General features: G+C 45.1%; 1 protein-coding gene across 1 annotated transcript in view; it reads right to left on the bottom strand.

Moving 5' to 3' along the window:
* The window catches only part of CFAP54 (cilia and flagella associated protein 54), a 3,669,934-nt gene that overhangs the window by 665,953 nt on the left and 2,978,021 nt on the right, over positions 1-25,960 (bottom strand). Inside the window, exon 46 of the mRNA XM_069629416.1 lies at positions 1,447-1,647. Within this exon, the coding sequence (XP_069485517.1) occupies positions 1,447-1,647 (201 nt within the window). The remainder of the gene's footprint in view (positions 1-1,446; positions 1,648-25,960) is intronic.

Raw genomic sequence — 25,960 nt, 5'->3', positions numbered from 1 at the left:
GCTCGGAAAAGCAAGTAAAACTGTTCGTAGTGGGCACATGGGCATGCAGGTCCACTGGTCTCACCGATCTCGGTCCTTGGCCCAGCCACTTTTCCCTGCACTACGGGACTGTCTCTGTATCCTTCAGCCCCTTCTCCCGGCATTTACCTTGCACTTGCCACCAGCTGGCCCTATTATTTAATTTGTATTCAACTAACCATGTACAGCCCTTCCCCATGCGCGATCAGAAAGACACCTGGCCTAGTAGGATCATTGTCTGTCTGCCGTTGTTCCCCACTTGCCTCATCACGCCTAGAAACACTTGAGCATAGGCGCGTTACAAATGCCATATCATATATCATATCATTCCTCACGCATGAAGACTGTCGTTTATCATTGTGTGTTGGCCTCGATTTATCTCGTTACTTTTCGCATTGATTTTAGAGACGAACATACTCCATTGAACTATCCTTGCAAGCAAATAGTTTCTGATCGGCCGTAATAAATAAAATGAGTAATATTAATGAAGTTCGGCTAGCAAGACTAATTATCATTTTTTTGTTTTCATAACAGGTATTTGATCCCATTCTGCCACTGCCATCTGTTTGAGACACCGGCGGATGGATTCTTCAGCAGACACCTGCAGCTTCGTGTCAACAACTGGAGCACGATCACCATATTATGGGACGATCGCCAAGGGCCCACATGCCCTTACGCTGTACTAGTGGCTAGAAGCAACATATCAACCTTTAGGCTGGACTAGTGCCTAGTTGATGGAACAGCCTTGCGGTTCACCGTGCTTTCAAAGTGATTCTTTTTACGAAAATGAACACCCTGTGTACCATAAAGGAACAGCGCGTGTCTCAAGATGAAACGGAACAGTTATTGCGGATACAGATAAAAGAAAATAAATGGCCTCCGTAGTTCATATGGCAATTGCTGAATATTCTCTAAACATTTAATGTCAAATAAATGTACTTTACCAAATGTACCGTGTTGCTGTTTCATTTTAAAGTACAGTTTCATATTCTGAATTGTGGCGCGCTGTGTTGTGAGTTGATCTGTGTTGGTTTCCGGGTTCTGTGTGGAGTCGCGCAGAAGACGACTGGGCGCATTTGCCTACGCAGCACAGTAACGTCACGGGGAGAGGCGGGGAATATGAATGTTTTGATAATGTCAGGCTCAGGGGCGGGGGAATTGATTTAGTGCCGCAAAAGCAGGTCAGCCCGGGCGATCGGGGAAAAGATAGGATTATCAGAAAATGGCGGCTCCCTGGTGCTTGTTTTCATGTGCGTTTAATGGACGAAAACACGGGTAAGGTCCATAGGAAAGTTTTCTAAAATCGAGCCACTTAGGCTTAAAAAAACATGGCCGACCCGTAGGGACAATAAACATTTTTACTAGACCATGCCTTTAATGCAAAGTCTTCAGCAAATTAATTACAAACACATTTCCAATATAACTTACCATGAGACTCTGATGACAACTGTGTAATTCATGCATAAGGAAATCCAGGCTTGCAACAACTGTGATAATGTCAGCTCTGAACCGATCTGAGAACAGGTCAATACCAGGAACAAGGTCTGCTACCTCACATTGTTCACCTATTTCATATAGTGCGAAGTCACAGTCTGCTTTTGGATGTGGAAGAGAGGCTCTAAACAGGGCCTGCAAATTCAAAATAATATGAAATTAACACATGTACCTTACAAACAGTATGCGCTTTGTGAGTACAATTCATTAGAGAGTACAAATGAGTACAATACAATTATGTCAAATCGTCAAACAAACAGCTCAGAGTTACTACTGACAATCAAGATCTTGTATTCATCCAAGTTGCGGAACTCCATTACATCTGGTCTACACTTGCTGGAAGATAATTTTGAATTCAGATGGAATCTTAAAAAAGAATCCTCTGGTGTCGCAAGCGGCTGCTAAGGGTGTAACGGGAGTGCAGTGCCCCATGAAACATTACAGTGGATGTTGGTTCTTTCCTCTTTGCTTGTGAGAGGAAACGCACCGTGAGAGCGAAGCGTCAGTTGGAAGTGCAGCAAGGTGAGTGGCTCCGGGGTGGTCCCAGGGCTCAGAGCATAGGGACCTGGGCGTCGGGAGCCTGCTGCTCGGCCCCGTGGCTGTACTGCCTGTGGTGCGACCTGTTGGATTTGCCTACTGTATCTACCAGCTGTATTGTGTGCAAAGGTGTTGTATAGGCTTCAAACTGCGTGGCAGTGATTGCAGTACTGTCGGTGCCAGTGCCTTAATGCCGGCTCCGAGACCCGGTGCTGCGGCGGTTCAAATATAGCAGTTCACTCATTAAATACCCCAAATTGCATTTCTGATACGCCCCGATAAGTGCTAGTGCAGGAAAGCTGTGTTTAAACTGGAGTCGACCCCCTGTGCAGTGTAGTGTAGTGCCACACAGAGACAAGAAACGAGATAAGTGTGGAATGTGAATGGAGACAGGAAAATACATTGTTTACATTGTTTAACTCCTTCTTAGTTTAGTTTATTACTTGTATATTACTATGTATATTTAGTTTATTACTTGTATATTACTTCTTAAGCCCTGAATAAACTGAAAGGAGAAGAGGAGTAGCAGTTTTCAACAAAATCTCCCCCTCTGTGTTCGGAGTGTTCTGAGCTCTGGATCTGGGCTGTGGAAATGGGGCGAGCTAGTCTTCTGGTTGGTGTCTTGTGAGATAAGCCACAAATATGCCAAAACATTGTTACTGTAAAGAAAGGAGAAAGGGGAGTTCAGAACTGTGTATGGGGTTGTCATGGCAACGTTGACGCTCAGCAATGAAATGGCTGAAGCATCAGCTGGGCTTTCACCCTCTCCCTCACGTCTGCTGGTCTTCTGCTGTTGCCGGGAGCTGTGTGGTGCTCCGGCCTTCTGCTGTTCCCGGGGAGCTGTGTGGTGCTCTGAGGTTGGAGCAAAATAAATGCACACAATTATGTGGCTGTTATATTTTGTTTTGTATGCACCCATTCTTTTTGTTAGCTGAATATATGTGGGACTATGTCCGCTGCGCAGTAATCCCTTTTCAAGCTGAGCTGAAGCTGCAGCATTAGCCATTTGCAGCCTGGTGCTGCTGCCGGCAACCCCATCGCGACGGTCACCACCATATTTGTAAGGGGGCCCTTTGTTACAAAGCACAGTCGCCTGCCGTCACAAAGCACAATTGACAAGCTCTGTATCAAAGAAATCTTGGCCGCTGTTGCTGATTCACTTACTGCCCGCAAGAAGCAAGCCGTACTTCTTTAGTAACCATCATTGGGATACCAGTGCCGAGTTTGATTGCAGACGGCACAAAACTCATTCAATTCATTGGTTGTTCCTGAGAAAGTCCTGCCCCAGACCCAGATACACCATATGTTTGGCTTCTCTTTTGTGAGCTTATAGTTGATTTACAAGTTAACAACTTATGCAGCTCCACTCCATCGTGTGTGCGCCTTGGATACTCGCTTGTACAGGCGGCTCATCAAAACAAGCATGGCAGCAGCACTTCCGTTGCTAGTTATACCTGCAACCACTTAACGGTTGGTCTCGGCTCATTTTGTGTAACTCCAGGTGCAGTACTTTAATTGACATGGGTTTTATATACGACTGATTTCACTCAATACTGTGAGAATTATGAAGATGTCTCACTTACTAGTCCCTGAGGATCTGTCATCCAGGTGGCCAGGACACAACCATTGCTATTGGATCCAGTTCCTGGGGGGTGAACCAGTGCGGGGGGCATCACCTGGATGGGGCATCTTCAGGGAGTGAAAGTGGGTCACCGAAGGGTGATATGCGGTATCCCCTTCCTTTTTGACACCTTCTTCCCCTCCTGTCCAGTAGGATACCCAGAAATTCTACCCACGCCCCCTTTTCCAACACAAGCACTTTCTCTCCCCGTGAGCGACAACGGACCGATATGAGAGCCGTTTACATGACATGTCCCAACTACACACACCTGAGTGCGCTTTCCCTTCCCCACTGGGATAAAAGGCGGAGCACGACAGCACATTCTGGGCAAGGCCAAATGCACAAGGAAACAGCTATTCCAGGACGGCAGTTCAAACGGAGGAGAAAAGCGGCGAGACCTGAAGGGACACCAAGGAGGGAGTTACCCTTGCCCTTTTCAACCGAGACCCGCAAAGCCTCCAACAAAAGAAGCATAAGACCGGGAATCGCAGCTGGCAAATGGTGTAACGGATGTCAGCGGTACATGGAACCCTCCCGCACTGATAGCCAGGGCGGGGATATGCGGTTGCCATCGTAGTACCGTACTTGACTCAAGCGGCAAAAGGAATGCCAACGAGTTCAGCACAGCCGGTGAGTCAGAAGAACCTGATAGTGGGCCGGACTGTGTTAGACTCAAGGTTGCAGTGGCAACATTAAGAAGATTAAGAGACAGAGGTCTTTTGTGAATGAACTTGGTACCAGAGATGGAGTGATCCGGCGCCACGTGGGCGCTCATTCAAATGTCTTTGGCTGGTACCCCTCTCTTGAACAAGGAAAGTGTTCAACCGAAAGATAGCGGAACTAAAAGTAACAAGAGGCCAAATGGAAGGCCGGCATGAGGTGTCAAGGTGATCATACAAGGGTCAAGCCAAACCCCTTGCACAATCAAAAGTCCTTGTATAAATTGTGAACTGTGGAAAGTGTGAACCCGATTGAGGGAATTGTAAGACAGACGTTTGCGCCCAGCAGATGGCAACACTGTGCAAACTGGTTATTATAAATCAACACGCCCTTGCCATAGGCTAACAAAGTGACCCAGCGAGACATGATCGCCCTTCGGAAGTCTTTGTGTAAAGTTGGCCAGTGCCCGGATGAGGGGGGCCTAAAAAAGGTGGTTGTTTAAAAAGACATTGAGACTTTTAAATATTACGAATAAGGAGCTTGATTGAAAGACGATAGTGAACCTGAATGAGGCACGTCAAGAGAAAAGTGTAAACAAGCTAACTGAATAACATTGTGATGACAAGTATGAACCTGACTGAGGGATGTCCACAATTAATGGGTAGTCTGAGCCCGATTGAGGGTGGCTAACCACTAAGAGGAGGATCAGAGCCAGGCTGAGGGGGATCCAAGGGGGAAAAGTAATCACCCTACATGAAAGTTAACAGAAGGACCTTTTGTTTTGTTGGCTGAAAAATAATCACTCAATCAGAAGGTATCAGAAATAACATTTGTTTTGTTATTTTTGACATATCAGTCCCTCTGAAGCAAGAGACTTTGCATGAATAGAGGCTTGGGCACAGAAGGCCCTGATATAGAGGATAGGAGCTGTGAGCTTGTGCCAGAGAAGCCCAGGGGTGTGCTGTGCTCAAGAGTCCCAACTTGTCCCGTGCTAAAAACGTGGGGAAGGGAGACCCCGGGCCATAACATCCTGACTTATCATTTTGTGAACAATTCTTTCTTTTCTTGTGAACATTATACCACACCATTTTGTAGCATAGCAGTAAGGATTGGCAATAGGTCTTCTTAGTATAGGCCCTTTTTATTTGACTAGACTCCACTACAATTGTATTATTATTATTGGATGGACGAAACTTGTTCCCATCTTAGGTTTAGGTTTAGATTAGGCGTTTATCTCACCCATTTTTACAGTTTAATAAACACCCTTGAACTGTGATCACTTGTGTCTGTCTTACTTTGATGCCATGCCTTTCTAACAATACCCCCACTCCACCCCCACCCACCATACCCATACTCTCAATCCCCCACCCATCAACCCTACCCCCACTCAACCTCTCTACCCCCAACCACCCTACCCTCACTCACCCCCTCTACCCCAAGACACCCACCCTCACTCTCTACCCCACCCACTTAACCCCCACTCTCTACCCCCACCAACCCTACACCCACCACCCTACCCCCACTCTCTCCTCCACCCACCCTACCCCCACTCTCTCTACCCCCACCCACCCTTCCGCCACTCTCTCTACCACTATCCACCCTACCGGCACTCGCTCTACCCCCACTATCCCTACCCCCACTCGCTGTAACCCCACCCTACCCAAACCCATCCTACTCCCACCCACATTAACCCCACTTTTCCTATCCCCACACACCCTACCCCCAATCTCTCTACCCCCACCCAGCCTGGACCCAATCCCTCTACCCCCACCACCCTACCCGAATCTCTCTATCCCCACCACCCTACCCCCAATCCCTCTACCAACACCCACCCTATCCCCATACTTTCTACCCCCACCCACCCTATCCCCACTTTCTACCACCACCCACCCAGCCCCCACTTTCTCTATCCTCTCCCATCCACACTACCCCAATATCTGTACCCCACCCACCCTACCCAACTCTTTCTAAAAACCCAACTTTTTCTATCCTCATCCACCCGCCTTTCCCAACTATCTCTACCCCCACCAACCCATCCTTTCAACTCTCTCTACCACCACCCACCCTTCCAACTCTCTCTACCCCCAACCCTACGACTGTCTCTCTACCCTTTCCACCAGCCCTACCCCTCTCTATCCCCACCCACCCTACCCCCTCTTACTCGACTCAACCATACACCCACTCTTTCTCCAGTCCCACCCAACCTACACCCTTTTTTCTGTACCTCACCCTACCCTCTCTACTCCCCCATCAATCCACCTTATCCCCTCTCCCTATCCCCTCTCATCCTCCTTCTCGCACACACATTTTATTTCTTACCCTGTCACCCTTCTCTGTCATATTTCCTCTTGCTCATCATCAATGGCATGCTCTGCCAATGGCTTCCCCCCTTGCTCTATATTCCCCTTCTCATTCTATTGCACACCTGCACCCCTTATCTCATCCTCCTTCTGAAACTGTGCACTGTCCTCCTTGCACCCTGGTGACTATAAATGCAAAATGCAAACAATAACAGTAAACGCCAAAACTATTGCCTTTGCCTTTGCTTGTTTTGAAATGTGTTACTATTGGATAAGGATCTAATGGAGCACTTGGGAGAGAAGCTGATGATTGTATTCAAGCAAGCTCCGACATTGAAAAACAAGCTCAGTCAATTATTTCTATTAAGCTGTACGACCGAAGGACCGGTCACTTGGCTGATCCCAAAGACATGTGGTTTCCATAAATGTGGGATCTGCACAATGTGTAAATTTACGCATGAAGCAATAGACAAATTCAATGACTCGAATGGTATATCAGTGTCTATTAATGACTTCATTATTTGTAAAACTTCATGCATGGTTTATGCAATAATTTGTGTTTGTGAGAAAATATATATTGGCAGTACTATAAGACCACTCAAAACTAGGGTAAGAGAACATATCTCATCCATTAGTAGCCAGGATCACAGACTTCCTTTGGTAGTCCACTGGCAAAGGAACCATCAGATGGAGAATAAAGATAAGAATCACGATGAATAAAAGAGGGGGAAATAAGGAACGTCTCCTCAGACAAGCAGAAGCCAGATTGATTTGCCATTTTAGGGCAACTGAACTTGGTTTGAATTTTGACCATAAAATGAGTTAATTTCTATGAAAAAATCATTCTGTAATTTAATTTAGGCAACTAAGTAATTTGAATAAACAGGCTGTAGGAGGGGCTTTGGCAACCCTAACACAACGTCTAAGGTAAAACTTTGTAGGTATAATACTGACGGTTGAATTATCAAGAAGCCCATACTCAATCAATTCAAACAGCATATTCTATACTGTTCAATTACCAATCTTACATGGGTGTTCCTATTATACATACAAGATGGAAATTTTACTTGAATTCCCCTTTTGAAGTCAGCAAGGGTTATAATACATTTTAAGTAACAGCATGTCATATATCGTCCAATTACCAATGTTACATTGATAATTCGAATACAAATGCGAGATGATGTGAACGTTGTCATTGGTAAAGGAACGGTATGGCAATTGACTGGGATTTCTATTTCACAGTAATGATTTGTGAACTGAAAATAACTTTAATTGCATTTAAAAATACTAATTTACTAATTTGTTCCTACTAAGTAATGAAGAAACACTATTTTAAAGGGAGTGGGTGAAGTTACTCCCATTTTCCAAATAGGAGCACAAAGAATTCACCTGCGTCAAAAATGGTATGACCGATTAGTGGGCGGGGCTTCCAGCTGCCGTCTTTGCATTTAAGTCAGTTAGTTCAAGAAGCAGAAAGAAGTTAATGGTTTGGATAATTGATTCCTGCATCCATGTAAATTAAAACCGGTGGAAGGATTTTTTGATGAAGATTGGGGATGCAAAGAGAATTGTGCTCCCACTGTTCAGGCAAATCAGGGAACCACTGGTTTGTAGGTGGGGTAGCAGAGCACGGCATTGTTTTCAAGGGCTATCTCATATACATGAACAGGAACAAAGTACTTTTACTTACCTGTGGCAAGTGTGACGAGGAGTTCTACTTTTGAAAATATATCAATAACAAATTCACAGGAAATATATAACTTTAGTCAATAGAAAAATGCAATTGTAACAGGATAAATATGAGGCATTAGAATGACCAATTAGAACATTACACAATTTAATAACAGAAATGGGAAGTTTTACAATAAGTAAAATAACCATGAAGATCAGTGCATGATGTTTGTATTGTAGAAAAGGGATTAACCCGGAATTGGAGTCACATCTGAGAACTTTTCAAATAATTACAGGAACGAGTTTAAAAATCATTGGGGGAGTACAACTGAGTATTAACTCTGTAGAATGCACTTATTTGGAGGTGAATGATTTAACAAACAGTATTGGTTTGCAAAATGATGTGCTTTACCTCATAACTAATTTGGTTTTTAATGATCATACTTTTTTCTTTTTTTTTGCTTACCTGAAAATCCTGCCCTTTAACAACCCCTTTTCTCTGTCAACCATACACAATCATTGTAATGCATATAAATGATTCAGCATATGTCCGGTTTTGAGAAAGGTTTAGGGCCGAAAACACATGTTAACCTAAGGACATCATTTGAAATAAATGTATCTGCCGCATATTGTGGAGTAGCATTTGACTTTTTATTACTTACTAAGAGTAGAGGGGTTCACTCTTTGGCTACTCCTAGTGCGACTGGGTTACACAATAAGGCTAATTCAATGTTACAAAGTAACTGACTACAAAACAAGAACTGGTTAAGAATCCAAGTTGCAGAGTGATTCTTCTTAAATACCCCAAGCTCCACTGTTCATTTGTTTTTGGATAAGGCTACGGTTAAGCCTGGGAGTTGAGTGCTTAAGTCGGCAGCACTAGCGGCTTGGCAGGAGTGTTTATAAGTGGGTCTGTGTGTTTTACTGGTCTTATTCAGAAATATTATTATTTTATCAAGATTTTCCTGAAATGTGTTATTGATATGATATGGCATTTATAACACGCCTATAAACAAGTGTTTCAAGGTGCTCACAACTAATCGAAAATCAACTAAGTGTTTTTTTTGTTTCTGTTATTTTACCACTCATTTTGGATATACAAGGATTTTACCATATATTTTTTATGGACTCTGTAAGGAAGGCATGGTATCAAAGTAAGGCACACAAGTGACCACAGTTCAAGGGTGTTTATTGAACCTTATCAAGGGTGTGATAAACACCTATCTAAACCTAAATCTAAGATGGGCGCAAGCTATTACCATCAAATATAAATAATGCAGTCCTAGTGGTGTCTCGTCAAAATAAAAGGGCCTATACTAAAAAAATAAACTGGTGTCGGGAAATGTTAATGGAAAAGAAAGAAGTGTTCACAAAACGATAAGTTAGGCCTCCCTTCCCCACATATTTAGCATAGGACAAAGCGGTTCACTGAAGCATAGCACACTCTCTCTTCGGCTTCTTCTGCATGAGAATACAAGTCCTTTTACCCATATCAGGGCCTTCTCTGCCCTGGTCTCTGATGTTCAAAGTCTCTTGATTCAGAGGGCCTGATATACCAAAAACAACAAAAAAAGTTCCTTTCCAAATTTTCAAGTTGGGCGATTCACTCTCCACCCCGGATCCCCCACAGCTGGACTCATATCCTTCTTTTATACAATTAGCCTCCCTAAGCCGGGATCAGACCAATTTCAGTTCGTAAGTTATCGAAGGCTTTCGCATATGCATGCGATTTAGCTCGACCCACGGCAGGACCAATTTCGATTTCACAGTTCAATGATTCTCACACTCTCAGTTGGATACCAAACAGAGTCCTTTGAGTGGGCACCCACGTGGCGTCGGACCACACTATCTGGTACCTACTTCGTTTCCTAAAGATCATTCAAATACGAGTCATCTTTCATCATACAATGTAGCTGCTTGCAACCTTGAGCATAACACAGCCCGGTCTGCCATCAGTCTCTCTGACTCACCGTCTGTGCTGAATTCACTGGTGCTTTGTGTTTGGAGCTAAGGGCAGAACCACAACGGCAATCGCTTCTTCCCTGCCTTGGCTATCAATACGGGAGGGCCCCGTGTACCTTCTACACACACTGCACTGTTCAGCTGTAATTCCTGGTCTTATGTTTGTTTTCCTCGAGGCCCCTTGAAAGTCGTGGCCCTTCTCCGAATAGGTCAAGGGTAGTTCCCTCTTTGCAGCCCTCTCTGGTCTTGCTGCCTTTCACCTCGGTTTAAACTGCCATCTTGGAATTGCAGCCTCCTTGCGCGTTTTGCGTTGCTCAGAGTGTGCTTTTGGGCTCCATCTTTTATCGGTGTGGGGAAGTGTGATGGAGTCAGGTATGTGTAATTATCAGTAATTGCCTGACTGTGCCTGACCCTTATGTTGGGACATGTCAGGTATACGGCTCTGGTGTTAGTCTGTTGTCGCCCACAATGAACTGTCTGTGAGAATGTGTTTGTATCGGGAAAGGGGGGGTTCAGCTTCTAGGTACTCTACCTGGTAGGATGGGGAAAAGGTGTTACAGGGAAGGGGATACCGCGTCTCACCCTTCAGTGTTGCACCTCTACTCCCCGAAGACCCCTCATCCAGGTGATCCCCCCCCGCACTGGTCCACCCCCAGGAACTGGATCCAATAGCGACCGCTGTGTCCTGGCCACCTGGATAACAGATCCCCAGGTAGTAGCGGGTGAGACACCTTCAGGTTGCTCAAAACTCTTAATGTAATGCAATAAGTACTTATATTGTCAGATGATTTTTGCTGACAAATATTGTCCTGTATAGGACCTCGCTTCATCACAGTTGTGGGACTGATTGACCTTTGATCCCTATATGCATAATTATCAATAACTATGTGTTGTTTCTGACTTATTATCCGTGCTGTTGTATTCTGACGGATGGTTTGACACTGTGGAAAGAACTTTGTGCTTTGTCTTAAAGGTGCTCTGGATACATTACATATAGTGTCTATGTACGAGTTACACAGCAAAATGGCAACTGGCATACTGTGCAACATGGAACCTATAGTCTCTGGTGATCTTGGTGTGACTATTCCCCCGGGGGGTCCCTTGTCTATTGGTCCTACTGTTAAATCTATGGAGTTGCCGGATTCAGATAACAAGGGTAGTGACCAAGTTGAGCTAAGGCCAGTGGGGAGATCGTCAGTACTAAAAAAAAAGTCAAAAGGTCCTGTCCCTCTCTTTGACAAGCAGTGCTCTAAATTGCTCACAGGGCATGGTGGTGACTTGGGGGCAAAGAGATTAGAAATGTGGCTACTGCTCCTGTGAATGGAGATCAAAGCTCGGGTCCTGGTAACCAAGTTGATAGCAGTTCGGGCAATGCCATGAATGCTGTCATGTTGAGACGAAAAGGGTGTTACAGAGATTATGGTGAATAAGGGCCCAATCTTACTGTCTCCCATAACTGCACGGGGAGAGGAGACCTGTTGTAAAGTAGAAGTCCCCTCTGGCTCCGGGAAGCAGTGGAGAAAATCTGAGTAACCAGACAAAAGGTAAACCAGATCACACAGATGTGACTAACTTCTGGACCAAAAATCAGGAAGACTATAGCTAAACAAAAAAGAATTGAAGATTTCAGTTTGCCTATTCCTGGTACTAGTACTGAGATTTGGCATGTGGGGAGAAGGAGAGCTTCAAACTAAGGCGGGAACATTTTCATCAGTGATCAAAGTCTAATTGCAATGGACTTATTAGAAGGAAACCTGGATGTAATGTCAACAAGGTAGGTGGCCCGACAGACCTGGATGCCCCAGTGGAGGAAGATTTGATTTTGTCTTATATGTTGTCTTATATGACAGAACATCATATCAGTTCCATGGGTGAGGGACCGGACGAAAGGGGCAGTCTTCAGCAGGAGGCAAGTCCCTCTCCAAAGGGGCTTCATTATACCTGGAGGGAGCTAGAAGATCATGTGTGACTAAGTGCTCCGGCAATCTCAGATTTTAACATGCTTCTAAGCTCGTTCGCCTCTTTGTATGACAATATAAAACTTCAACTCACGAATCATACTTTGCAACTTAGTGAGTTTAAGTTGGGTATAGAGGTGGTACAAGGTCATGTAAAAAATGGTTGGAAAAAAAAATCGCATAGCTCAGAAACTGATTTAGAAATCACTTCACAATATGTGATAGAAGTTGAGCCTCCACCCGCCATTTTGAACTCAGCACCTTTGCCCCGACCACTTACATAGTTAGGGTTAGGACTTTAATACAGACAAGCAAGTAGCTGATGTGGGAGGCTATCCCTCAACCTTCAGGAAAGAGGAAGAAAAAAAGAGGGAGGAATTCTGGCTCAAGCACATTTCTTAGGAACATTTTGTCATCTGAAGCACTCCAGTCCCTTGGAGAGGTAGAGACGGAGGAGGAAGTCTTGTTGGTACAAGAAGTCCTTTTGGGCCCAAGTAACCCTGCTCCAAAATTAAGACAGTTAAGAGAGCCACTAATGAGAGAGACATGCAGACGGTCCACCTGCTTCTGTTAACATCGAATGCTAACCAGTGGGCATATCTTTTTGCCTAAGAGTGTGGTGGATACGGGCACTGGTGTGAATCGGTCCATAGGAGAGGTGAGCTCGTTTCGAAAGTGCAAAGAGCCCAATGGGTAAGGGGATTGATGTGTGTATTCTTTTTTTTGTTTGGGTGTTTGGTTTTACAATGAGAAAAAAGTAGACCTGCTGAATGTAAAAACCTTAAAAACAAATTATTTCCACCTCAGCCCTTCATAACGGAAATCATGTTTTAAACAATGACCAATGTCAGTTGTCCAGTAGGCGTGATCCCGATCTTGGGCTTGCTCCCTTCGATCCTAATAAAAATCTCTTTAAAAAACCTGATCAAGGCCAGGGTCACCGAAATCCATTCTCCCTGCATAGAAACATGCCTGCGTTTAATATCCAAGGCAATAAGTGGTGTAGGCTGTTGCAATCCTATAATCTAGTACGGCTGAACGGCTCTACAATGAGTGACCCACTAATGGCTCTTACAAGAATTGAGGGTTCATCTTCTGTCACCATAGATTATAACTTTTCTAATCACTTGGGTATGCAATTTATTAAGGACATGGGAGTTGTTTGTCGAGAGGAGAGTGATCATCTGCCCTTATGTCTCCTCATCGATAAATTGCAAGCAAATATACTTTCACCAGTATATGATAAGAACAGACAGATCTCGTTAAACGATGGACAGAATCGTATTTTAAGGAGAAAGCATAATATATTAGAAGCTAGCACTATGGCTTGGGGATTACTACCCAATTTCATTCGTTCGAGTTCATATATTTCTAATTTATGTGATCAATTGATAAAGAATTTCTTGTTAATTATGGTTGATATTCAAAGTACAGCTATAGAACAACGATCATATAAAGCTGTATTTGAGAGAGTTAATTTCTAATTGCCTCTGCGTAAAGGCAATGATAAAATGATCCAAATAGCAAAAAGGAAATTACGCCATAACATTAAAAGCATCCTATATTGCAACAATTGTGTGACCTCAGCGACCCCAATTACTGCACATTTCCAAGCTTTGAACATTTCTTGCAAACAGTGGCTAAAAATTCATAAAAAAGATCTAACGTTCAAAATATGGCAAATAATTGCCAGATTAGCCCTATCGGGAAATGGCAATGCGATATGGCACCTGATTGCAAAAAACATAAAACGGGACTTAACATTAAATTGTATTGATGAGGACACATGGACAAACCATATTGCTTCTACCCTCGGCCGTGGCGAATTTATTGCCTCGCCCTTACCGATCCCCAATGCACCTTGGGAATGCAAGGACTCAATTCTTGATATTATTGTCATCATCGAAAATTTGAAAACTTCCCGTGCTGCAGGCCCGGCAGCATATCAAACCTTGTAATTAAAAGTGATGCATCATTATGGGGCGCTGCTCTTCATGCATTATTTTGTCACATTGGAATACATGGAATCTTTCCCCCATCTTGGAATTCTAGCAACATATTGACTGTTCACAAGAAGGGGGCTTGGGATGATCCATCGAACTTCCGAATGCTGGCCATGTTGGACTCCACATCTAAAATATTCATCACAGTCCTTTTACATGAATTGAATGCATGGATTGATGCAAATAAAATCCTTCCACTTAATCAAATAGGATTTAGAGTGAAATCAAGCACCTCTCACAACCTGCTCATTTTAAGTTTAAGCTCTGCGATTGAATATTCTGGGTAGCGGCGTGAACTGGATGTATATTGTGCATTCATCCATTTTTCCGCCGCATTTGATACGGTTTGCAGGAATCGGCTGTGGCGCAAATTAGATGAATGGGGGATTCCATCTGGTCTGCTTCATATGTTAATGCTACTGCATGCTGACACAACAGTTTGTGTCCACCTTAATGCAGTGGGCAAACTATCTAAATCAATGCCGATCCAATGTGGCGTAAAACAGGGGTGTATGATTGCGGCTATATTATTTAATTTATATCTAGCAGATATGTTTGCATCTTTTAATATTTATGCCGCCAACCCTATAAAGATCAAGAATGTGACCCTGGGTTGGCTCACATACGCAGACAACATCCTACTCCTGGATTAAACACCTGCTGGTTTGCAATTAATGTTGAATGCCCTTGTTTTTTATGCGAATGCTAATGGCCTCAAGATCAATACTGCTAAAAGCAAAATGATGGTCTTTACACAGAAATTTAGGCCCAAGAGACTACATTGGACACTATCTAGTGAACCACTTGAACAAGTTACGTCCTACAAATATTTAGGTGTTATTGTTGATGACAAACTAACATGGGACTTACACTGGGCTGATCTGAAACTGAAATGTGAGATATCACTAAATGCACTCACTGCATTTATTGGTCGAAATAATGGCTATTGTGCATCAGCCGTTTTGTCTATATATAACACCAAGATCTTGGCAATGTTGTCCTACGCTGCAGCAATTTTGGGCAAAAAGTTCAAAAAACGTATTATTATGTTTGAAGCAAAACTTTTGAGAGGTTATTTCCTCTCCCCCAATGTATAAGCGTAGAATATCTTTATCTTGAATTTAATGTCAAAGGTATTTGTAATGTCTATATAACCCAATGTGTATTATTCTACCAACGTCTACTTACAGTGCCTACAGATACCATCATTGTTCCTTATATGAAGGCCTTTTTAAGCCTTGATGATACTATACCGATAGGCACAATTGGTGTCTTGAAGCAGACACACACGAAATGGCTATATGATGGTAGCAATACATTTCGCTCCGGCGACATAAAATATTGGCTGAAGAGCAAAATAAGCGAGGCTGCATTTCTAGATAATATGCTTCTGTTAAGCTCACCTGGTATCCACGGGGCCGCCACCCAGCCCTGGTTGGATGATTTGCACTCTCGAACCCTCTCCCAGTCCCTTGGTAAGGCCTCTGGTTAAAGATGGGTCTGCAATATAGGAGAGCTGGATTCAATACCAGATTGTCTTTATGTTTTCCCACCCCCTTGGCCTCAACTCCTTCCTCCCCCTATGGCCTTCTCCTCACCTTAATATTGTAAAAGGTGGATTCTTCATCCTGCTCCTCGTGGCAGGGGCGCGTAGATGTGGGGGGCGAGCAGTGACCAAGTTACTTCACTGGTGCAAGCCCCCCTGTGGGAATCCAGGCCTGCTGCGACTCCGTAGGTTTGCTGCTTTACAGTCTTTATATGCAGTTTTTATGTTCCTCTTAGTTCGAATAATAATGTCTTGCTTCTTTCCTTTTAGGTATGGAAAGGTATTTTGGTGTTGTCATGCAGTTTGAAGATGAGCATGGGCCGGTAGGCGAAAGCGTGGTGTGTGCGATGCTGTCTGGTGAGTAAAGCGCGATGTGCGGCGCTGTTTCGCCTTTTATATTGCTAACCTGTGTCTTTTCTCTCCTTGCAGGTTGCGATGTTCCTCGCCGAGCGCCGTAATGTTCCAGCAATGATACTGACCAGGAGATGACTACCCAGGTAAGAATTGTGTGGCTTTTGAAAGGAAGCGCCCCCAAGTTAGCACGATCCTCCCCGCAATGGGAGACAATAATGGACACTCCCGTAATGGGAATAAGGCCAAGACAGAGTGCGGGTGAGCGTAAGTGGGAGTTTATCAAAAGAATATGGCATGCAAAGAACTCTGCAACCTCCGAGAGCGCTCTGTCTGACAATAGCAAAGACAGGCGTATTTCTAATACAAAAAACGTCATCAGAACCTACACACTATAGGGGGCACAAGTTAATTGGGATTGGGTGGCGTCGACTAACTATAGGTGTTGCTGCAGCTTGGTTGGTCCGGGTGGGAGGACGTCACTGGTCAGCCTCGTGGGTAGGGTTGGGCCTGGCAGGCCGGCTTGAGGTCATCCGGGCGGTGTTGGTTCGCTGGGGCAGCCTGTGACAAAGATGAATACCTTCCCTGACTTGGGTGCCCTAGATCATGCACATTGCAGTTACTTAAAACCCCATATCTAACTGCTACAGTAAATCTTTCAATCAAAGAAATACAACACAGGAGGAATGCACCTTGTGAGGGGTCTGGTGGTCATCTATTGGATTTACCGGTGTTCTGACGTCTGGTATTTCAGGTCGAGGGGCTGGGCTCTGGGGCCTGGTCCGAATGATACATGTCTGTCTGCTGCGTTAGAAGTTATTATATAAATGGGTCTCTGTGTCTTGTCCCGGCGTTGGGGGTCGTCTTTGCACGGGGTCATGATTCTTGGGGTGGTCTGGGGGGGGGGTTATGGGATTTACGAGAGGGTGCTGGTAGATCTGTGGATTCAGACGTGGGTTTATTACCGTGCTGTAAATAACACAGGTGGCGGGCTGTGGCCTTGGGTGCGGTACTGGGGCCTCTGATTCTCTGAAGCGGCTCCAGCTTGGTTGGGGGAGGAGAGGGAGCGCGGCACATGCCTTAGCTTCTTCATCTGGCAGGCTTCGTAGGGTGGGAGGGAGAATGGCCTTGCATATATTCACAAAGGTTTTTTCCTCGTACGTTGCTGACTTTTGAATGCAGAACTTTTATAATGTTTTGCCTTATTTTGATACTTCTTCAAACACACATTTATATTTCAATTTTGTTACACATTTCTTCAATACATTCGGTCCGAGTACCTTTTTATTACATGGTATTATATCTACTACAGTGGTTAAGTATTTATATACATTCGACGGTACATGGGGTAGAACTATGTTATGGACCACAGAGATTGACGGTTGCCACTATGGGTGACTTTTAGACGACATATAGGGGTTCATGTGTATACATATGACTTAAAGATACTCCCTCTGTGATCTAGCAGCATTAGTACAGTCACAATGTGAAGTCATATAAACATTTCACTTTTATGGCTAATTCATAGTTTGCAGATTCTGTTTAAGAAGAGCAGTTCACTAATATCACCACTTGAATTCATTTCTGCGTCGCCCTGGCCTCGCGGCCCAGGTCACACGGGATGCAGTATTACATTGTGAACGACGAAATGTTACAGTGTTAGCATCTCGGGTTAGCTCATACCCGGCTTTCTCATGGGAACGCGCTCGCAGCGGATCTACCATAGTGCTGCGGCGGCAGGGATGCTTGGAAAGCCCTCCAAAGGTGGGGGGCCGCGCTACAGTGTGCTAAACTCACGCCATCTTTGCTAGACAAGATGGCTTCTAGGCCTAACTGAATTTTTGTATATGCAGGGAACGGATACGTGTGGGCAATGTCGTCGGCGGGTGAACCCTCCTCCACCTGGGCCCGGGTGGCATGAGGGGACGCCCACCGAGTCATGGTCCTCACCTGGGGAGAAGGCTGCAGGTGAGGAGGGCCTCGCGGCCAGTCCTCCCCTACATTTCCCCCCTTTCGTTACTAAAGTAACGAATTCTTTAGCTCTTCCAATCTTCTACATTCTTGTTCCTCTATCACTGCGTCATCCCATGCAGGTGTTCCTTTTCTAGGCATCCATGCCCTACATACTCCCCTCAAGCTCTCACCTCTTCTAGCATACTCGTCTGGTGTACATGTTAAATATATACAGTCACCACTTTCTTCCAAGTCTACCCAGACCTCCTCATACCATTCCAGTTCCACATCTCGGGGTTCTTTGATAGTGGTGTGCCATAGTTTGTCTACTATGTACTTGTCACGGTACATAGGCACTAACTGGTACCTGGGAGTGTTATCTGCTCCTGTCTGTACATGTACTTCTTGTGTCGCCCTCATTGTACCACCAGAGTTGCCCATTGTCACCATCATCATTGCGCCGTTAGGGACCGCATTTGCACAACATCGGAGGCCCACCTGGCACAGGCAGAACGCCACGAGGAGAAACACCACAGCTGGTACCAGAAATTTAATTGTCATTCCAAGCCAAGAGGGAACCCAGGAGAAGATATTGTCGAACCACGTGCTGGCTTCTGCTCCACCTTCCATCTTCATCTTCTCTCCCAGATTGTGTACTGCTTCGATCACGTGGGATAAGGAACCATTCTCCGCGTCTTCAGAAGGTACGAAAGTGCAGCAGGCACTTCCTATTTTTCGGCAAACACCTCCGTCCATCGCAGTCAGCAGGTCCAGAACATACCTGTTCTGCATGGTCATCAGACGTAGAGCTCGCAGTTCTACTTTTATTATGTTGAACCCTTCTTCAGTGTCATTGGCTAACTGAATTAGTTCCCACCGTGTTATCTGGAGCCATTTTGCATTTGCCCTTGCTTGGACACTTGAGATCAGCGAGGCAAAGAATGTTTCTACAGAGCTGAACAGTCGGTACCTGTCTGGGATCTGTGCCAATAAATCGGATGAAGCTTGGGATATGTAATTTGATGCCCGTCTGTTCCGTGATAGCTCTTCTCCCTTCCCTCCGGAGGACAGGACATAGAGGTGTGATTTTGCAGTAGGAGGAACCGCACCCTGGTGCATGTTCCCTGGCGTCCTTTTATTTTCATCAACGTGGCTTTCTGGAATCACCATTAGGGCCGAGTGCAGTGTGGCCATCGAGCAGCTGCCGCTCCATGCCTGGGGAAGGTGCAAGTAGGCCTGGTTCCCACATACCCAGTATGTGTCCATTAATGCGGCTGTTCCTTTTCTCATGTCTGGGATGGTGAGAGTCTTGTTGCAGCTTTTATTCGTCCCTATTGCCACTTTTCCTTCTCCCTTAAAACATAGTTCGTTCTTGATCTCACTTTGTAGTTTGAAGGGTTTCTCCATTGCTGTTACCCATGTCAGTTTGGAAATGTGCTCCTTCCATACTGGTGTGCATGTTTCTTCTATCCATCGCATCCTGGCTGGTTGGACACCTCTCAGTGCTTCCGCTTTGCACAGTACTTCTTCATCTTTCCATTTGTTTTCAGAAAATAGTGTCCCTTGTATCGCAAAAAATGGTTCTTTGAGACATACCACTCCAGCTGCTTTTGGATAGCACGTTTTTTCCGTCTGTATAATCTTGAAAGTGACGTCGTGTGCCTGGAAGGTGTTTTTTATTCGGCATAGCGTGAGATGAAGGAGACACTGGGCATCTACAATGGGCAATTCTCTGGGCAACAACACTTTAGGTGTGCCTGATGCATGGGGAATAAGCGAGCAGACATAACAGCTCTCATTTGTCGTTTGTTTGGCTGTGGCACTCATATCAGCATACCATTTATTTGCTTGGTGGGGGTGCCGGGGGTCTTCCATTTTGTCTAAGCCTAACCCATAGTACTCATCATACCCCCTCCTGCTTGTCTCTCTTTTCCGCCTACTATCCTTGCTTCTCCTACGTCTGCTTTTGGTAAATGAAAAAATGGGCCCCCCTTCCTCCTCCCCACCCCCCTTGTCAAACTTCTGATATGTTTCCTTAGGTTCTGTCATAGTTATAACATTCCCATCTTCCTCAATAAACAACAAATCACTTTCTTCTAATGGGGTGGGGAGGGTAGTGGGGCTGCTATACATTTCAGGTGTGGACATTGTGTTGTTTTCCATCTCTGTTTGTATACCTCTTGAGTTTGACAGGGCGACAGTTGGTGGTTCAGTGTAGTAACCCCATACAAAGTGTGATCCATCCCATAGTAAAAAATCACCTTCTTTTATATTTACACTTGTAGTTGTATTGCTCCCCAGAGCTCGGGTGATGTTACTCCCCCCTCCCCCCTCGGTCATCTCGATAGAGATGAACGCTACAACCCAATACGTCACCAGGCAAAACATTGATAGGAAAAATATAATAACACAAATTGACAATCCGCATTCGTATGAATATGTAAGTCTATCTATCAACACTTCTCTAATCCTAACAAATCTATTAGTTGCAGGCTGCCCATTAGATGCCATGGTAATTCCTGTTTGAGATACAAAAGTGCATTAAGTACAGACATGTAAACATTTCCCGGACGTTATTAACTTTTTTTTTTTTTTCCATAAAGCATGGACGTGGGTAGGGGAAGGGTTTGTTTCCACAGACAAGGGTATTTGCAATCAATACGTTTAGATCATTGTACAATATATATATAAAATCTTCTTCAAAAGAAAGAAAAATTTCAAGAAATGAGAGAACAAAACAAAACAAAAAAAAAAAAAAAACATTAAAATTGAGAGAAGAGAAAAAAAAGGTTTTTCTTTTTCCGTACGAATGCCATGTGATCAGTTGCATTCATTGTCAATCGCTGCACATACACAAAATCACCTTTACTCATTCTCCATAACACCACTGTCTGCTGTTGCCTGTGCCTCGTCCTGCACCTCACCTTCCACGGCGCTATAGGCTCTGCGTACGTCTGTCAAATGCACCCAGTATCTTAGGCCCTTCACCTTTACTGCTGTGGGCGTGCAAAACACTACCTCATAAGGGCCATGGAAACGTGGCGCATTCCACCTTCGCACAAAACTTCTGACATATATAAAGTCACCTGGCATTAGCTGTAATTGTTTGTCAGGCAGTGGTACCCGTTCTGTTGTATTCCCCTCCTCTCTTGTAGAGGGGGGGGCGAGTTGCTTCGCTATAATGCGTGCTGCCCGTGTTAGTTTTTTCAAGTACTCTGTGAACTCCTCTCCCAATATCGCTGCGCTTCTGTGTGCATCAGAACGTTCGCGGAGAGGCGAGTGCGCTGTGTGCATTCTCCTTCCCGTGACGATCTCATGCGGGGACAAATGGTGGTCTTTACTTGGCTGATTGCGCAATTCGAACAGGGCCAAGGGTAGGCAGTACATCCAGGTCTTTTTAAGGGAAAAACACAGTTTTGACAATCTGCTTTTTAACAGGCCGTTCATCTTTTCCACTACGCCATTACTTTGAGGATGATAAATCGAGCATAATTTGTGCTTTATTCCCAATAACGTAGTCACTTCTTTGAACAGTTCATTAACAAAATGTGTGCCATTGTCTGAGCGAATAACTTCGCAAATTCCCCAGCGCGGGAATACTTCCCGTACTAGGAACTTTGCGGCGCCCTTCGCATCAGGACGCGCACAAGGACCTGCCTCCACCCACCTTGAAAATGGACATACAACCACAATCATGTAGCGGGCCCCATTACATCTTTCTCCCATGTCTACATAATCGATGTGGAGCTCTCTAAATGGGCCATTTGGTTTTGGTATCGTACCCCTTAGTGTGCGCAATGTCATACCTGAGTTATAAATTTGACATGTCGTGCATTCCAATGCCAGCCTTGTGATGTGTTCCTGGAGGCAAGGTGCAAACCAATCTTCTTGTATCTCCGCCATTATGTGTTGTTTTGCGTTATGTGCGGGGAAGTGTAGTTGTTGAAATGCTATTTCTAACAATGTGACTGGCATCACTGCTTTTCCTGAACTTTCTTGTCGCCACAATAAATCCGTCGGCGATTTGCTGCATCCCCTCTTATTCCACAGCAATTTCTCTTCTGCACTTGCTCCCTCTTGCAGCTCTATTATTTCTTGTGTAGGCATCATGTTGTATCCTGTGGGGACCTCTTGGCTTGCTGTGTGGTGTAACATGTACTCTCCTACCTCACCTTTCTGAAAATATGAAGCTTCTTTGGCGGCGGCGTCTGCTGCCGCGTTCCCCAAAGATATAAGATCTGTATTTGTAGTGTGGGCTTGGCATTTTACGATGGCCACTGCCGTGGGTTCTTGCAGGGCCTCAATCAGTTCTTTCAATAATTCTGCATGCTGAACCGGTGTTCCATCTGCTCGTCGAAACCCTCTCCGCCCCCACCGTGCCAGCCCTCCGTGTACTGTTGTTGTCATGTATGCTGAGTCTGTATATATTGTCACTGCGCATCCCTTAGCTGCATGCAATGCTTCTATTAGTGCTATTAGTTCGGCTGCTTGGGCTGAATAGTGTGATGGGAGGCGGTGTTGCACTAGTGTCTCGTATTCACCTTCCTCTAATCGTACCACTGCCATACCCACATGTTTCTCTCCTGTCTCCATGTCTATTGAGGCTGACCCGTCCACGAAATACACCTCTCCTTCGTTGAGGGCATTCTCAAAAATCACCTGGTCCTGACCTTCGTCACCTGTGTATGTTGCACAGTTGTGGTTCTGCATGTCTTCTATGGTGCACGCCTCTGTGATGAATGTGGCTGGGTTCACTGTTTTGCATCTTACTATATGGATGTTTGCACTGGACAATATTATTTCATATGCTGTGGCGCGTTGTGTTGTCAATGTGCTCTTTGATCGCTCTAATATTGCAAAGAGTGAGTGTTCCACAAATAGTGTCACAGGACAGCCCATTACTATCGTGGCACTTTTTTCAATGGCGAACGCGGCTGCAGCTAGTGATTGCTCGCACGCGAAATGACCTTGCATTACTGCATCTAGAGTGCCACTATAGTAAGCCAGTGGCTTGTGCCCTAACGATGTCTTTTGTGTCAGCACTGCTGTCATCAGTGTTCCTTTGCAGTGCGAAAATAGGAAGAATTCGCGCCCATAATCTGGATTTGCCAGTACTGGAGCGCTTGATATCAGCTCTTTCGGTGAGTTAAATGATGTGTTCATTTCTTCTGTCCATTCTATGTGTTTGTTTTCCTGCTGGGCTTCTTTGAGTGCCTGTAATAAGGGCCTTGTGTATGCTGCATAATCCAATATCCATGCTCGGCAGTAGTTGCACATACCCAGGAATTTCTGCATCTCTTTTACTGTTTTGGGCTCCCCAACTGCTCTAATCGCCTGTGCTCTGTCTGGTATGATCCGCTTGCCATCCTTTGATATCAGCTGTCCCAAATATAGGACCTCTGTCAGGCAGTATTGTAACTTGCCCTTGTCCACTTTGTACCCTTTATTGGCCAATAATATCAGGAGTGTTATTGAATCCTTTCTACACTCTTCCTCAGTTTGTGCACAAACCAATAAATCATCAACGTACTGAATCACCGTGCTTTCTACAGACAAGTTCCCCAGATCTTCATGTAGTATCCTGTTGAATATGCTTGGGCTCTCGCAATATCCTTGTGGTAGTCTGCAATGTTCGAACCTCCTCCCCCCTAGTGTAAACGCTGTTAAGTACCTGCTCTCTTCTGCTAAGGGAATCGAGAAAAATGCATTTTTCAAATCAATGACCGTGAAGTGGGACGCTGTCTTTGGAATATTGCATAGTATTGTCGCCGGGTTCGGGACTAAAGGGAACTCCTTCTGAATCACATCATTGAGTGGGCGTAAATCTTGTATCATCCTCCATGAACCTCCCTTCGCCTTTTTAATCGGGTAAATGCATGTGTTACATGGGGAGTTTGAGGGCACTATTATTCCTTGCGCTAGCAGTGCATCTATTGTCTCTCTGATCCCTTCTTCTGCTTCGCGTGACAATGGATATTGTTTTACCCGGGGTAGAATTGCTCCCTGTTTCAGTTTTATTACCACAGGCTGAACCCCATGTAATAACCCCACATCATGGGGGCCATTTGTCCATATGTTAGTGGGTACTAACCTCATGTCGTCATCAAAAAATGCATGTGGTGCTCCTACTACTGCCATTAATTCAACTTGAGTTTTTCTGGCTGTAACTACAATGTCGCACGGCATTGCTAGTTCCATCACTATTTCGCCATCTGTCTCAGTGTCGGAAAATAGCTCCTCGTCCGATAGCTCCCGCAGTGGGATATTTGCATTTGTACACAGTACTGTCCGCCACTCGCATCCTTCCATGTCAATGCCAATCACACATATTCTGTTTGCTGACACGTGTACTGCGTGTAAATCCAACGATAGCACTGACCCGGGAGCTGTGTCGGGGCTCACTATGGGGCGGAAAAGGAATTCGGCTGGGATCCTCCAATCCATCCTTTTTAGTTCTGGTACTATAAGAGCCAATGTTCTCATGCCCTCAATAAACATCTCCTCGTTTCTTGGTAACCCTCTGATCTCCTGCATGATTGTGTGGCCATGTATTACTGCCATTATGCGGAGGGGACATATGCCAGGTGTTGAACATACGATACCACTTTCTGTGAATGATATTGTCATATTTAGTTTGCTTAAGAGATCTCTCCCCAGCAAATTAATGGGAGAGCGTTCATAATACAGTAAGGGTGCTTTCACTGTTTTACCCCCCACTGTCACATCCAATGCCTCTGTGTAAGGAACTTCAATTACAGCCCCAGAGAACCCCTGCGTCTCTAAAGTTTTATTAGATAACGGGAACCGGCCCTCTTTAATACATGATTTTTCCGCTCCCGAATCCACCATGAATATGAATTGCTTGTCTCCTATCTGCGCTCCTATCAATGGTTCCTCTGATGCATTGTGGGTCGTAGATAGTACCGGACACGCAAGTGCTCTCTGTGGGCTGTCCTATGCGGGGTGTCTCATTGCCCCCCCTTGATCAAAAATGTTCCCCGAAACTACTGACACGCCGCTATAAGGTGCGGGGGCAGGCGCTCCATTAGCTACTGTGGCGAAAGTGTTACCTGGCGTGTATTGTATATTGTCATTACTCTGTGGGTGGTTTTGTGTTCTGTACTGATGTCCGTGTAGTTGTGCGTTACTTCTTTGTCCTGCATTTTCTGGTTGCTGGTATTGTCCCATGGGGAGGCCGTATGGGCTTCCTGGGTGGGGGTGACCGTACTGCTCTGTCTCCTGAAACCCGTTGTTTTGTCTGCTTCTGCACTCCCTTGAGTAATGTCCCCATCTCCCACAATTCCAGCAGCTCCCCTGTGGACCTCTGGGACCCTCCCACCCATTTCCTCCCATTCCTCCATACCCTTGTCCTCCTCTTCGGCCCCTGTACCCACCTCTTCCCCCTCGTGGGGCCCACTCTTGCCACGCTAAACCTCCGTTCTGCTCTTGCTCGCTCCACTGTCGCTGGCCTTGTCCGGCCCAATTAGCTGCTATTCTCCCTTGTATTGCTATCTGCCCCTCCTCCCCTTCGTCTCCCTCCCTCATGAGTGGGAGCCCTGCTACTGCTGCTGCAACTTTCACCAGTTTTGATTGTACCAACTTTGCCTCGTCTGCCAACCTTTTCTGTGCTACTTCCCTCTCTCTCTCTTTTATCCTTTTGCAATGGTGCACTATTATACTTTGGATCTCTGGCCACCCCTTTGCTTCAATGCCCGCTATTTTATCGAGTGCCTTCTGCACCTCTTTTGGGAGCCCTCTCTTAATGATAAAATAAAATAGAGATGTGGATTGGTGCCAGGGTGTGCCCGTTTCCGCTCTCCACATCTCCTGCACCCGGAGAATGTAATCCATAGCATCTTCCCCGTCATTCATTGTACACTGCATTA

Source organism: Ambystoma mexicanum, chromosome 12 (assembly GCF_040938575.1).
Source record: "Ambystoma mexicanum isolate Mex_15411 chromosome 12, UKY_AmexF1_1, whole genome shotgun sequence".
Lineage (NCBI taxonomy): Eukaryota > Metazoa > Chordata > Amphibia > Caudata > Ambystomatidae > Ambystoma > Ambystoma mexicanum.
Note: the sequence above shows the minus strand (reverse complement) of the source record. Positions and strands in the feature narration are given on the sequence as shown.